This window comes from Camelina sativa, chromosome 2 (genome assembly GCF_000633955.1).
Source record: "Camelina sativa cultivar DH55 chromosome 2, Cs, whole genome shotgun sequence".
Lineage (NCBI taxonomy): Eukaryota > Viridiplantae > Streptophyta > Magnoliopsida > Brassicales > Brassicaceae > Camelina > Camelina sativa.
Window position 1 is genome coordinate 20669036 of NC_025686.1, and position 13686 is coordinate 20682721.

The 13686-nt window shown below is 37.5% G+C and overlaps 2 protein-coding genes and 1 pseudogene across 2 annotated transcripts; all 3 read right to left on the reverse strand.

The window, feature by feature from the left end:
• LOC109127020 (uncharacterized protein At3g43530-like) lies at window positions 2624–4197 on the reverse strand. Its single transcript, XM_019231082.1, has 4 exons — window positions 3472–4197; window positions 3304–3386; window positions 2769–3156; window positions 2624–2686 (listed from the first exon to the last, which is right to left on the reverse strand). Exons 1-4 carry the CDS (start codon window positions 4195–4197, stop codon window positions 2624–2626), a joined length of 1260 nt encoding a protein of 419 aa, XP_019086627.1.
• Window positions 6953–9834, reverse strand: LOC104754839 (putative F-box/LRR-repeat protein At5g41840). The gene is given in 5 exon segments (XM_019236308.1): window positions 6953–7574; window positions 7576–7649; window positions 7737–7877; window positions 8027–9052; window positions 9681–9834. Coding segments are annotated over 4 exon segments (1611 nt in total). The 5' UTR covers window positions 9041–9052; window positions 9681–9834; the 3' UTR covers window positions 6953–7192.
• LOC109127021 lies at window positions 10607–13446 on the reverse strand (annotated as a pseudogene).

Consider the following 13686-nt stretch of genomic DNA (forward strand, 5'->3'; position numbering starts at 1 on the left):
CTGTCGGAGATTCNAGCCCCAAAAAACATTGCAATTGTCGATCATTGGAGACAAAAACTGGTGGAGTATCATGCGCCATATGTTTCATTGCCCTGTTCGAGAACATGTAGCTCAGCTTTAGCTCATGGCTAAACGAGTCCAATCTGTAGTCTTCAAGAACAAGCTTCACAAGCTTGTCGTGTGTTGTGCCTCCATCTATCTGCACAACTATACACCTTCTATCGTTGGAGTTAAATATATTTCTCTGTGTCTTTATCCAATTACCGGACACAACTAGTACCGGAACTGAATCCATGAAAGATAATGAAGATAATGAAGAACAAGGTGGAGAAGAAGAACAAGGTGGAGAAGAAGTAGAAGAACAAGGTGAAGAAGAAAGTGAAGAAGTAGAAGAACAAGGTGAATAAGAAGGTAAATAGTTCACTTCTTAACCAGTTGAAGAACAAGAGTCGAACGACGTTTCATATTTCCGGAGAAAAAAAATGATGACATGGAATGCTGACATGGATGCTACGTCCGACGTGGCAAGTCAGCCATCAAACAATACCATAACGCGGCCTAATGAAAACTCAGCCACAACATGAAAAACATTACAGTAATTAAAAAGCAAAAAAAAATTGCTGCCAAACTCAGCCGCTTCATCAACTGAAAATATGTAACTCAGCCGTATCGTTTGATAAGTCAGCCGTAACTGAATAACATTCTAGTAATTAATATTTTGCTAATAAGTCAGCCGTCAAATGGCTGAGTTGTCAATAAGTCAGCCTATGACGGCTGAGTTATAGTTTTTTTACCATAACTCAGCCGTAACAACATCTCATAAGTCAGCCGTTTTTCATAACTCAGCCAGGCGAAAAATGGTAACTCAGCCGTGTCGTAGTGATAACTCAGCCAAAATTTTGACAACTCAGCCGTGTCGTTGTGATAACTCAGCCAAAATTTTGACAACTCAACCATCGGGTGAAAACTCAGCCGTAACTACAGCTGAGTTATGTGCATAACTCAGCCAGAATTAATAAGTCAGCCGTAACCCTTGGCTGACTTATGAGCATAACTCAGCCAGATTTTCATAAGTCAGCCGTCCGCTCTTACTCAAATGTTTTTCCGATAACTCAGCTGCAACATACCTATAACTCAGCCGCAACATACTCTGTAACGCTTTACGGCTGAGTTATGGTTACACGTCAGTAATTTCTGACGTGGCGTCTGACGTGGCAATGGCATTTTTGTAATAACATTTTTTCCGGTAACATAAAACAGGGGCACGCTGGGTATTTTGAAAATACCCGAAACATTCTAGTAATAAAAAAGTTTTTTGTAGATTCTGGTAATATTACCTAAATGAGTACCATTTGAGTAATTCACCCTAAGTTTAATCAACTGTAAAACTAAAAAAAGTAATGCTAAGGTTTAGTATAACTAATTAAACTGAGAAACCTCTAAAGTACATCTAATTGCAAGTTTAGTGCAACTGCATTAATCGGTAAAACTGTGTGTGAACACGTAATGTGAACATGCAGTGTGAATACGCAGTGTGAACACGCAGTGTGAACGCACACATCTTTTATACTTGGCCAGAATTTTGTTTTTTCTTTCTTCACCACAGCCCCGAAGATTTTTCTTCTCATTCTCATCCATTCATTCATTTTCCTCGTAACTGAAAACTGAAAGTCTTCTCTTCTCTCATCTTGAAAGTCGAATTCTAGATCTATAATTTATCTCCTTCTCAAACTATGGAACAATTTGAGGCCGACCCATACTATGCTGATCAGAAGAGGGTGAGGAAGTTAGAAGCATTGCGACAAGCCATAGTCGATGGTGATTTGGGCATGCCTCGAATTTGCCCTTGTGGCGAACGAATCGTCGAAGAGATCTCTCCAACAGAAACAGAGAAAAAGGAGATGGTTTACTTGCGTTAAGTTTAAGGTAAATTAAATTAAATCAAATACAATTGAGAGATCTGAGTATGATGTCTGTTCGTTGATATATTTTGCAGGATGATGGATTGCACAGGCGGAAAATTTGGGCTGATGCAATTGAAGAAGAAACCCAAAGCTTAAGGAAGGATGTTGATAACCATTGGGAGAGATTGAAGGAATTCGACCCCCATCATACTCAGATCTATAATTTGCAGATGCAGCTTAAGGAGAAGAGTGACGAGATTGCCAAACTAAGGGAGGAGGTGGCGTTGCTTTCCACTCGAGTCGATCTCCTGGATAGGTTGTGTTTCGATTGATATTATCTGAGTCGATCATTCTGATCTTCTACGTTGGTTTAAAACTTGTTGAATCAGTTTCAGTTTCTTATCTTTTATATGAATTCTCTTGTTGAATCAGTTTCTTATCTTTTATGTGACTTCTCTTGTTGAATCATGTTCTATCTTTTATGTGACTTCTAAGATTATGTCTCCTTGTTGAATCATGTTCTATATTTTTCTTCTATGAATTCTCTAGTTTTGTTTAGTTTTACCAAAAATACGAACGGCAAATCAAAGAAAATAACGTAGTTTTACATAGTTTTACTAGTAATACCAATCGCAAATCCAAGAAAATAACAAAGTTTTACATAGTTTTACTAGTACTACGATGACAAATCAAAGAAAATAACATATTTGTACTCCTTCTTAGACCTTTTTCTCTTTTCGTCCCTCTCCCTCCTTCTTGCGAAGTACTCGGTTGCTCATCATCTACAGGCGCCTGACTTGAAACCAAATATTGTTAACACCTTCTAGTATTACAAAATATTACTATAGTATTACGAAGTATTACCTTTGATTTCTCTTGCTTTTTCACATATACTTCCAACGGTTCGATCCTTTTTTCAAGCCCATCAATCTTCGCCGAAATGTTATCGAACTGGGTTTTCATATCCTGCTTCATGGTGCTTAGAAGATCCACCAACTCAATAGTATCTTCTCTCGGTTGTTCATTGGCGTCTATTTCCTCATTCGCATTGTTTTGTCCTGAACGAGTAGCTACATCTGCTGTGTACATCTCCTCCAAAAGTACAGGTAGTCCTCTACGAAGGCGCCACATCCAACTGGCAACTACAACATCATGGGTATCGTCTTCCTCAGCTTCTTCCATGATTAAATCGAGAAGAGGAATTTCTTCATCAATATGAGGGATCACACTAGCAATTGCATGTGTAAACGACCTACTTTAGATACATTACAAACTAATTTATTCAAATGATTAATAATTTCAATTGTTAGGATAACTAACCGTTGTTGTACCAAGTGTATCACCTATATTCTTTAGAGGAAAACCTTTCTGACCGGTACTCTTAAATTTCCTCCTGCACATCCTAGGACAACTTGCATCCGCCTCAGGAATTTGGTCAATGTAAGTGTTCGCCAAAATTGGAACTGCCTCAAATAGTAAAAACTACACAACAACAAAAAAACTAAAATCAGCTTCACTTATAAGAAATATCAATAATGAAAAGACTTCAAATTTTAAACTAACTAACCTCCAATGGAATACATAAACCTGAAACAGGCCATAACGCTTTCTCATTATGCATGACCCCTTTAAAATGCCTCATTGTATGGGAAATCTCTTCTAGCATGTTCTCGAATGATAATCTCCCCCAAGGAAAAGACACACAAAAATCTAGATCATTCACTGCTCTTACAACAAAATCATCGATACCCGCAACATCTTTCCCCGAGTCTTTTGTATGGCCTACAATGATGCTTCCTAAAAAGTAGAGAACCGCCATCTTCAACCTATCACGAGTACGACCTTTTTGCATTACCATTAGCTTTTCCCTCACATCTTGAAGTCTAACCTTTGTTTTTCGTAAAAAATACTTCCTTCGAAACTCGTTACTGCCGGCTTCTGTGTAATCAAGTGGATAGCACCGACAATCTAATCCAGACATCAACGCGTGTTCTCTCAGACCATAATGAATTGGAACACCATTCACAACAAACCATGCTTCCTTCTTTTTTTCAATTTCTGCAGTTCGAAGTAAGAGCAACCACATTCCCATAAGCTTGTGGTTTGGGTCCCTTGGCATGTGGAAAATGTGCTTGAATTGTGGGTGTTTCTCAAACCAATCCCTCTCAGAACTAGTCAGTGGATGCTCTAATTTATCAAGCGTTGTCAAAGTTTCAAAAATATGACACCTTGTCGATAGCTTGATTTTCTTGTTGTACTGACTAGGCTTGAAGTGCATTCCTAAAGGTTGCATCGCTTATGTTTCCTCCTCCGATTCCTGCAACAATATCAGTTTTACATGAGTTCTACCAGTTATACACCAACTAGTTGTACCAGTTCTACTAGTTCTACACCACCTAGTTGTACCAGTTCTACTAGTTCTACACCCAATAGTTGCACCAGTTCTACTAGATCGATTTCAAATTCCAATTCAACTCCGAATGACACAGACTTGTTGTACTTACACTTGCATCGTTGTGCTCCTCGTGCTCCCTCTCACTTTCGCTTGTACTCCTTCTCGAGTTACCTGCCGAGTTCGAACTTCCCTTCTTATATTCTTCTTCTTCTTCTCCTTCTCCTTCATCGTCTTTTTCTTACCCTTCTTCTCCTTCATCGTTTTCTTCTTCCCCTTCATCGTTTTCTTCTTCCCCTTCATCGTCTTTTCCTTCCCCTTCTTCACCTTCTTCTCCTTCATCGTTTTCTTCTTCTCCTTCATTGTTTCCTTCTTCCCTTTCATCGTTTCCTTCTCCCCTTCATCGTTTCCTTCTTCTTCTCCATCGCTTGATTCCACAGAAGTAGATCTCTCGTTATCTCCTCCTTCTTCATCATCTTCTTCTTGATTACTTGATTCTGGAGTACTGGATTTTTCTTTCTCTCCTTCGTTCGCACTTTCTCCTTCGACCACCGGATTAGGTTCCTCAGAAACTTGAGTTTCACTTTCTTCCGCCACCGTACTCAAAGCTCTCTCTCCTCCTACTGTCGCTGGACTCAAACCCGACACACCTACTTCCGGCGAATCGGATTTTGCTTTCGAACCACCATCTCCTTGTGAGATCTTCTTTTCTTTCAAACGCTCACTCCTCCTCACACGACCCCCTCCCCCTTGTTTTCACCATCTTCTTACTCGATTTTTGGTTGATTGAAAGAAAACGAGAAACCCCTAGTTCTACAGTTTCACCCAAATCGATTCGAGTTTCCCGAAGAAAGAGAAGAGTGACGAGAGAGCGGTTTTAAACATAAATTTTATAGTTTTTTTTTAGAAAAGATACCGATTCAGTTTCTCGGGTTTTAGATCCGATTTCGTTTGGTTGGGTGGATACTACCCAGGTATTTTTTGTAAATATCTTAGTTTTCTTTGGACAATAATGTAAAACAACACATTCTCGATTTTAAAAAAAAATAAAAAGAAATGCCAAAAAAGAGAGGGAGTTTTGAGATTGTCAGTAATCTTTTAGGGATTTCTGAGATGAAAACTCTATATATATATATGTCTAAAACACGTCGGAGACTAATGTTGCAATTAGGGAAAACTTTAGGGAAGCTTTGTAAATCTTCAGAACTTGAGAAAGTTGGGTTTCTTCTTGTGTCGCAAAGGGTGTTGAGCGACACCAATGTGGTGTCGATCGACACCATCATCAGAGATCGTCTCCAAGCTTCACAGCTTCATCCTCAATGCTTGAATGTGCTCCAAATCATCCCAATTTGCTCCATTATGCTCTCATCCCAATTTGCTCAATTATGCTCTCATCCATGCCAAATGGTAATTAGTCCTAAAAAGACTTAGAAAGACCCTAAAAACAAATCAAAAGACTCTAAAAACACACTTATATCATGGTTAAAACCGTAAAATCTATGATATATCACTTATTCAGTTTATGTAGTACTTCAATAACATGTGATCTGACTATCTCTAACAGTAGTTGAAAAGCATTTGAAAGTCGGGATAGACAGTGTGATAAAGAGAAGTTTACTCTATAGCACTTTGGCGTGTTTTTATCTAGATCTTCGGATAGGCTTTATAAAAAATATATTAAAAAAGAAAATTAGGTTTTAGGTTATAAAACCATCTCTATTAATCATCTTAGAGCACCTCCAATAAGAAGATTTTAGTATGTTAAAATATTAAAAAATATAGAAAAGTGAGAGAGAAAAATTAGAAGTTGTATCTAAATATCTAATTTTAAAACTTAAGACCATCATTACTAGGAGATGCTCTCTCAAATACTTTTATTATAAAATAATAAAAGGAAGAGAGAGAAGAAAAAAAAGAAAGGAAACGTTTCTTCCCAGAGTTACTTGAGAAACGATACTCAGACCAAACAAGATATGTGTCATTTATTCAGTGGAACAGAAATTAAAAAATAAATAAATAATAATAATTTGTAAAATAAATAATTTTTTTGTTTTTTTGAGAAATGTTCAGCCGTTACTCGAGTAATGATGCTCTTGTGAAAACATCATTAGAAACTCTTACAACACTTGTCTATTTATGATTGGTTTGATTTTTTATTTTTCACCAAAATTTAATTTATAATCTAACTAAATAAATTTTTTAATATTTAAACTTTTGGAACTCAAAAATTAGAACGTGATGGTCTTAGTGTGAGTGTCTTAAGATTTTTCTATTATTAGTTTTTTAATGATGAGTTTCTTTAAAATAGGTAAAACCGTAAAAGTGTCTACTTTCTAAATGATTGATATTTAAGATACTAAGATACTTTAAGTGTCTTTTAAATGATTGATATTAAGATACTTGTATATGGTACCGTTCTAGAATCTTGGACCGCGTTGCCCTACATTTCTAAAAGTGGGTTTGAAATGGCCAAAGTGTTTGGAGGTCACAGTGAAAAGAGTCACATTCCAGATGAGATCATTACTTGGAACAAAGAGAATCATGTTCATAGTTTCAATATCTGAATCACGAATGAGACAATTCTTCAGAATGTTCATATAGGAAGAATAAAACCGGCTGAGACCGACTTACAGAACAAAATGTGATCTTGTTCAAGGAGAAAACAAACAGAGTGCTAATTTTCTTTGAAGGAAGAGAAGAGAGAAAAACAAAAGATAACCAACATTTTCAGTCAAAAGCAAAAGAGCAAACATTAAAGTACTCAAGTCATTAAAGAAAGAACAAAAGGCAGAAACAAGAGAGTCCACATCTTGGATTGGAGTTTAGATCTTTTAGCAACTAAACGAACTTGTAGCCTGAGACATATCCATGGCTGAGAAACCACAAGAAGAATCTTCTATAGACGAGTACCTCGTTTAGTCGAAGAAGACGACAAGCTGAGGTTCTTCGAGTTTATTTGGACATTGCAATTAGCTGAAGCTACTCGAGGAAGCTTTTGAAGTTTCCTGAATACTTTCATCACATCTTGATCATTTGGTGAATTGTAGTACAATATCACTTGTTCAAGATCCGGCATTGTCTCTAGGAAGTGCTTGACATGCTCAATCTGCTCCTCTGCGACATCATCAACTTCATCGCAAGATCCAGCATCTTGATCATCATCGTCATCATCAGCTCGATCAGCATCAGCATCATCATCAAAAGCTTCACCAAACTTCAATATCTTCAGAACCTTCACTGGACTTGATGATAGACAAGTACGAACATCCATCTTCACCCCCCCAATCATTATCATATTTGCACAAGCATCCGTCTTTCTCTCCACATTTATCTGTATAATTGTGATACAGTCCCTGAAACATTTAAACGAATCAGTTTCATAATCAAATAATGTGCTTAAAAACGTGTCAGCAGTTTATCTAAAGGATGTGTAATAGTACTTCGAAGACCAAGGTTTCTAGACTTGGACAACTCTTGAGTAGAGGTGGCAATGATTCCCATCCTACATACGGTGTAGTCTTAATAGTTAACTCGATTAGGTTGTGGAACACCGGTATTCTTCTTCGGCAGCAAGCAAGTACCTGAAACACAAACCAAACCAAATCAAATTACATCAACACTCAGTAGTGAAAGGTGATTATTAACTCAATCCCTTAATCATTATTTTTGGTCTACTAATAGAAACAAAAGTAGTCAATAAAAGAATGTTAAGGAGGAAGAAGGTACTGACCTCAAGAGTGTCATTAGACAAGTAGAGAATCTTAACATTGCGTATTCCCATGAGAAGCTTTGGTACATTGAACTTGTCTGTTTCAGTTTCATCATCATCAGGTGTATTTCGAAGTCTGAGTTTAGCTTCGACAAGTGAGTCAAAACTCACATGTTTATACTTGTCCACAACAGCGTCAGAATACTCCAGGTAGACCAAATTCGGATTATCAAACGACAAAGACACTCCCTCTCTTTCCTCATCATAGTAGCCATACTCATGAAAATCAGCCTCATAGAAATCTTCAGAACGGCAAAACTTTAGTCTCTTGAGGGTTGGGATAGACACAGTCACAGGGCAAAAAGGTTCAGGTTCTTCAGACTCATCCCACATCAAATTAACCAGCACTAATTCTTCAAGCGCGTGACAGCCAGAGAGAAGCTTGTTAAACGTCCTCGTTTCTATCTGGATATAATCAAGATGGAGAGTCTTAAGCTTCGGAAGGGAAACACCACGTTTCACATGAATGTTGACGCCATCTTTAAACTGTATCTTCAGCCTAACCAATGTCTTGCTCTCAAAGAGCTTAGAAGGCAGAGGATAGAAGCTCGATTTTTCACAAATATCACGAGAGGTAGGGATTTGTAGATCAATATCTAACACACCACGTTTCAAGACTTTGGGTATCCATTCGAGAACCCAATATTGATCAACAAAATGTTTACACTTGACATGGAATCTGTTCAACGGAGCTTTGGCTTTCGCTTGCAAAGCCAATACACCATCCACGAACTGCAAAAAACTTTCACAACTGTTTGTCGCTCTTTGGTAAGTCCTTGGAGGATGGAAACAGAAAGAGTCGTCGAAGTCAAGATTTGGTACAAAAGCAAGCAGAGGCTTCCATCTCTTGGCAAGAACAGTGGTTGAAGCAGCTTCTTTTGTGGGAAGAAAGCTTAAGATGTGACAAATCAGTGCGTCCGGTAAACTGCTGATTCTGTCACTGGAACCACCAACAACCTTCTTTCTCGATTTCATATTGAAACAGACCTGAAAAATAGACACACACAGATACATTTCATTAAGATATATACTAACTGAGAACAAAAACACCAAAGAGACTAAAGAAAGAGCAAATACCCACAAAACCAAATCGTTGGAGACAATATAGAAACACGCATACATTACACAGTGTGAGATCATAAGACGTAAATTGGGCAAACGATTCTTATATCAGTTTCAGATTATCACAGAGAGATCCATTATCTACAACCTGAACAAAAAGGCTAATACAGAGAGATACAAAAGGATTCGCCTTTTTTGTAAAATCAGCAAGACCCATGAAAGAAAAACCAAATCTTTGGAGATATTATACAAAAGGCTAAGAGATCAGCAAGTACCCACAGAACCAAATCGCTGGAGACAAAATAGAAACACACATACATAATACATTACACTGAGAGATCATAAGACGTAAATGGGCAAACATATCGATTTCAGTTTATCACAGAGAGATCCATTACTTACTTACAAGTTACAACCTCAACAAGAAGACTAGATACAGAAAAGGCGAATCCTTTATGTAGAATCAGCAAGTACCCACGAAGAAAAACCAAATCTTTGGAGATATACACTACAAGAGCAACGAGATCATAAGAAGAAAATGGAGAAAACTTACTTGAGTTTCAGAGCAGAGCCCAACGGTTGAGTCTTCTTGAGGGGTTTCTCTTCTTTTATATCCAAAATGGTAAAGAGAAGACGAGAAAGTTAGGGTTTCTTTCTTTTTCGACGAAATTAAAAGTCTCACTTTTTTCTCTCAGAGTCGAAACTGAATTTATTTTTATATGATGACTGGTTGTGCAGTGCTTACTGACTCGGTTACTCTTCTTATACATAAGCAAGTTTAAATTGTTTTTTTTTTACTAAATGGTTCTACAAAATACAAAAAAAAAATTTGTATTTCAAAAACTTTTAAAAATTTATACATTTTCACTTGATGTTTATAATTTTACAAATATTTTTTTCATATATTTTTACAAAAAAAAAAAAAAAAAAAAAATTGTGATTATGTTTTCTTCTTTTTCATTTTCATAAAAAACACAAGCAGTGGAACTCATCAGTGAGCATGTGGTTTGGTGTGATTTCGCTCTTGAGGAGGACTGTATATTATTATTTTTACAAATGCTAAGAATTTTGTACTAAAAGTCTAAAACCATTACTTTTGGGGTTTGTTAATAATTTATTTCACATTCAAGATGAGATCAGTGTTACGTAAAAACAATAATGCTTTAGAAATGGTATGTCAACTTTGACTTACAAAACAAGATTATGGACACGACATATCACTATTATCATCAACAAACTGTGATCCATTTCAAGAAGAGAACAGTGAGCTAATGCTAAGATTCTTCAACAAACTATAGAAGAAAGAGAAGACAAACAAAAGATGATCACCTTCCTCAGTACTCAAAAGGAGTAAGCAAGTCATTATAGGAAGAACAAACAAACAAAAGAAACAAGAGAATCTTTGAATAGAGTTTAGATATTCTTAAAGCCCGAGACATATCAAGAAATAAGGATCTTATCAAGAATAGTACCTCCGTTTTAGTACTCGACAAAGTAGAAGATAAGCTTGAGGTTATCTGAGATAACTTGGACAGTGCACTTGGTTGATGCCACTGTCGGAAGCTGGAGAAATTTCTTGAATAGTTCCATCACATCTTTATCATGGGGTGTCTTGTAGTACAGTATCACTTGTTCAAGATCCGGCATTGTCTCTATGAATTGCCTGACTTGCTCTACCTGCTCTTCTATGCCTTCATCAATTTCATCACAAGATTCACCATCTTCATCCTCATCCTCATCCTCAGCCTCATCCTCCTCATCATCAACACATATTTCACCAAACTTCAATATCTTTATAACCTTCACCGGGCTTGATGACAGGCAAGAACGAGTCTCCCACCCACTACGATATGCACAAGCACCCATCCTCATCGTGACATCTATTTGTAAATTTGTGATGTAGTCCCTGAAACGTATATAAAGAAATCAGTTTCAAAAACCTAAGCGTGTCTTAAAAAACATGGCAGCTGTTGATATAAAGGGGGGGGGTGTGTGTGTATAGTATATGGTACTACTTCGAAGACAAGGGTTTCTAGATGAGGACAATGGTACTACTTCGAAAACAACAAATATCAAATCAACTCAAGCCATAAGAAGAGTAAGTAACGAACAAAAGATGGGACTGACCTCAAGAGTGTCATTAGACAAGTAGAGGATCTTGACATTGCATATTCGGGTGAGAAGATTTGTGACATTAATCTTGTCCTTGGATTCCAAAAAAGAGTCCGTCATATACAATGGCATATAGATCTGATCAGATGTCACTCGAAGTCCGAGACTAGCTTCAACAAGCGAATCAAAGCGCACTTGTTGATACTTGTCAGCAATAGTATCAGAATATTCTAGATAGACCAGATGTGGATTATCAAGTGACAATGACACGTAATCAGTATCTTCATCAAATCTTTTGGACCGACAAAACTTCATTCTCTTGAGGGTTGGGATAGACACGGTCACGGAGAAAGGTTCTACACTAACCCAAGGATCGTCCCACATCAAATTAACCAGCAATAGTTCTTCGAGAGCGTGACATCAAGAAAGAAGCTTGTTAAACATACCTGTATCGATCCGAAAATAACAAGATGTAGTGTCTTAAGATTCGGAAGAGAAACACCACGTTTCACCTTAGTGCTGACACCATCCTCAAACTGTATCTTCAGCCTAACTAATGTCTTGCTCACAAAGATACCTAGTGGCAGCGTATAAAAAGAGTCCATACCATCCCAAGAACTCGGAACGTATAGATCGATATCTAGCAGACCACGTTTCAACACTTTGATTATCCAATCCATGGGCATTGGTGTCCCATAGTTTTTGGTCCCCCAAATTTAATATTATTATTTTGAAAGTTTCTTGTTTTTAGTATCAGCATTGGTGTCCCATAGTTTTTGGTCCCTCATATAAAATAATAATATTTTGAATCCAAATCAATCCTCCTTACAAGTTAAGTCCTAAATCAATGCAACAAACTCACAATACGGTAAAGAAAATGGAGAAGCAGAAGTAAGTCTAGTCCCCGTATGGTAACATTTGATGCACATGGCATGGCAACAGTTGGGCAACACCATCTTCGTGCATGGCTCTAAGCATATCCCGCATTCGTCTTCTCTTTCCAAGTCAATGCTATTCATGAATCTGCTGCCTTCAATGTCATACTGCTGCTGACTTTGGATTCGGATACCACATGCTTTCTTTGGTAAGTCAGCAAAGTTGATATGAAGTCAGGCCGTACCTGGATAGATTCCACCGCCCATCAGGCCGTACCTGTACAAGACAAAGAAGACACCTATAAAACAAACAAGCCAAGAGAAAAGGGGGAAAAACTATCAGGGAATCTACCCATCTACACACACCTAATTCTAAAGCATATTTTCAAAAATGTCGTGCAGTATTAACGAATATGTGGCTATGAAACTCAAGCATTTCCATGGTCGAAGGACCAGCCCATCACAATTAGCTAAAATGGCAACACAATAAATAGCTTGTCCAACACAGATCAACAACTATGCTATCGATTCAGCAATTAGGAAACAACATTCACGGTGAAATAGCTTGTCCCCAAGAAACAATTCGAAAGAAATGGATATAATCAGAATTTTTGAATCGATTGGCTAACCTGCTGAGAAATCGATTCGTGAGCGACCAAGAAAAAGACGCAGAGAACAGAGAAATCGACCAAGGAAAAGACACAGTATTAACGAATATGTGGCTATGAAATCTATTCGTGAGCAGCCCATCACAATCGATTTGTAATCCTTGTAGAGAACAGAGAATCCGATAAAAGACGCAGTCCGATAATCCATTCTTCTTCTTCTTTCCTTCTCTTCTCAAATCTTTTTTTTTTTTTGCTTTAGAGAAGAAGAGAAGACCAAACGCCGCCACGTGTGCTGAGGGACGCATAAAAATTGTCCCGTTTTAAGGAACGTTTCTTCGTAAAATATTTGATTTCGATTTAAATTAATTGGTTTAATTATGTGGGACGGACGAAGGACGGTGCGATGCACATGCTCTTATATTCATCGACGAACATTTTTACACTTGAGGTGGAATCTTGTCAACGGAGCATTTTCTTGCAAAGCCAACACAGTATCCACAAAAGCCATAAAACTCTTACTTTCTGGAGGAGGGTGGAGATGGATGGAGTCATCAAACTCAAGATTTGGTACAAAAGCAAGCAAAGGCTTCCATCTTTTGGCTAGAACACTAGTTGAGGCAGCTTCTTTAGTTGGAAGAAAGGTTAAGATGTGACAAAGCATTGCGTCTGGTAAACCGCTGATTATATCTCTACAACCACCAATTTTGTTCTTTTCATTTTTCATTTTGTGACAGAGACACTACTTACAACCTGAACATGATACATGACACTCCGGTAAGAAATAGATTCCAAGTTTCAACCGAAAAGGAAGAAGGCTACGAAACAATAAGTACCCACAAAACTAAAATCGTTAAAGGTAAATCAGACATGAACAGTTAAATCATAAGAAGAAAATGGAGAAAACTTACTAGGGCTGCTCTGTGAGGTTTCTTATCATAGAGACAAGTGACGACGTTTGGCTTTC

Excerpts from the sequence above, each read along its gene's own strand:
- LOC109127020 (XM_019231082.1), bottom strand. The coding sequence starts at position 4,197 with ATGCAACCTTTAGGAATGCACTTCAAGCCTAGTCAGTACAACAAGAAA. Across the intron at positions 3,157-3,303 it reads GATGCAAGTTGTCCTAGGAT|GTCGTTTACACATGCAATTG; the intron begins GTGCAGGAGGAA and ends TATCTAAAGTAG. Across the intron at positions 2,687-2,768 it reads AAAAGCAAGAGAAATCAAAG|ATGATGAGCAACCGAGTACT; the intron begins GTAATACTTCGT and ends AGGCGCCTGTAG.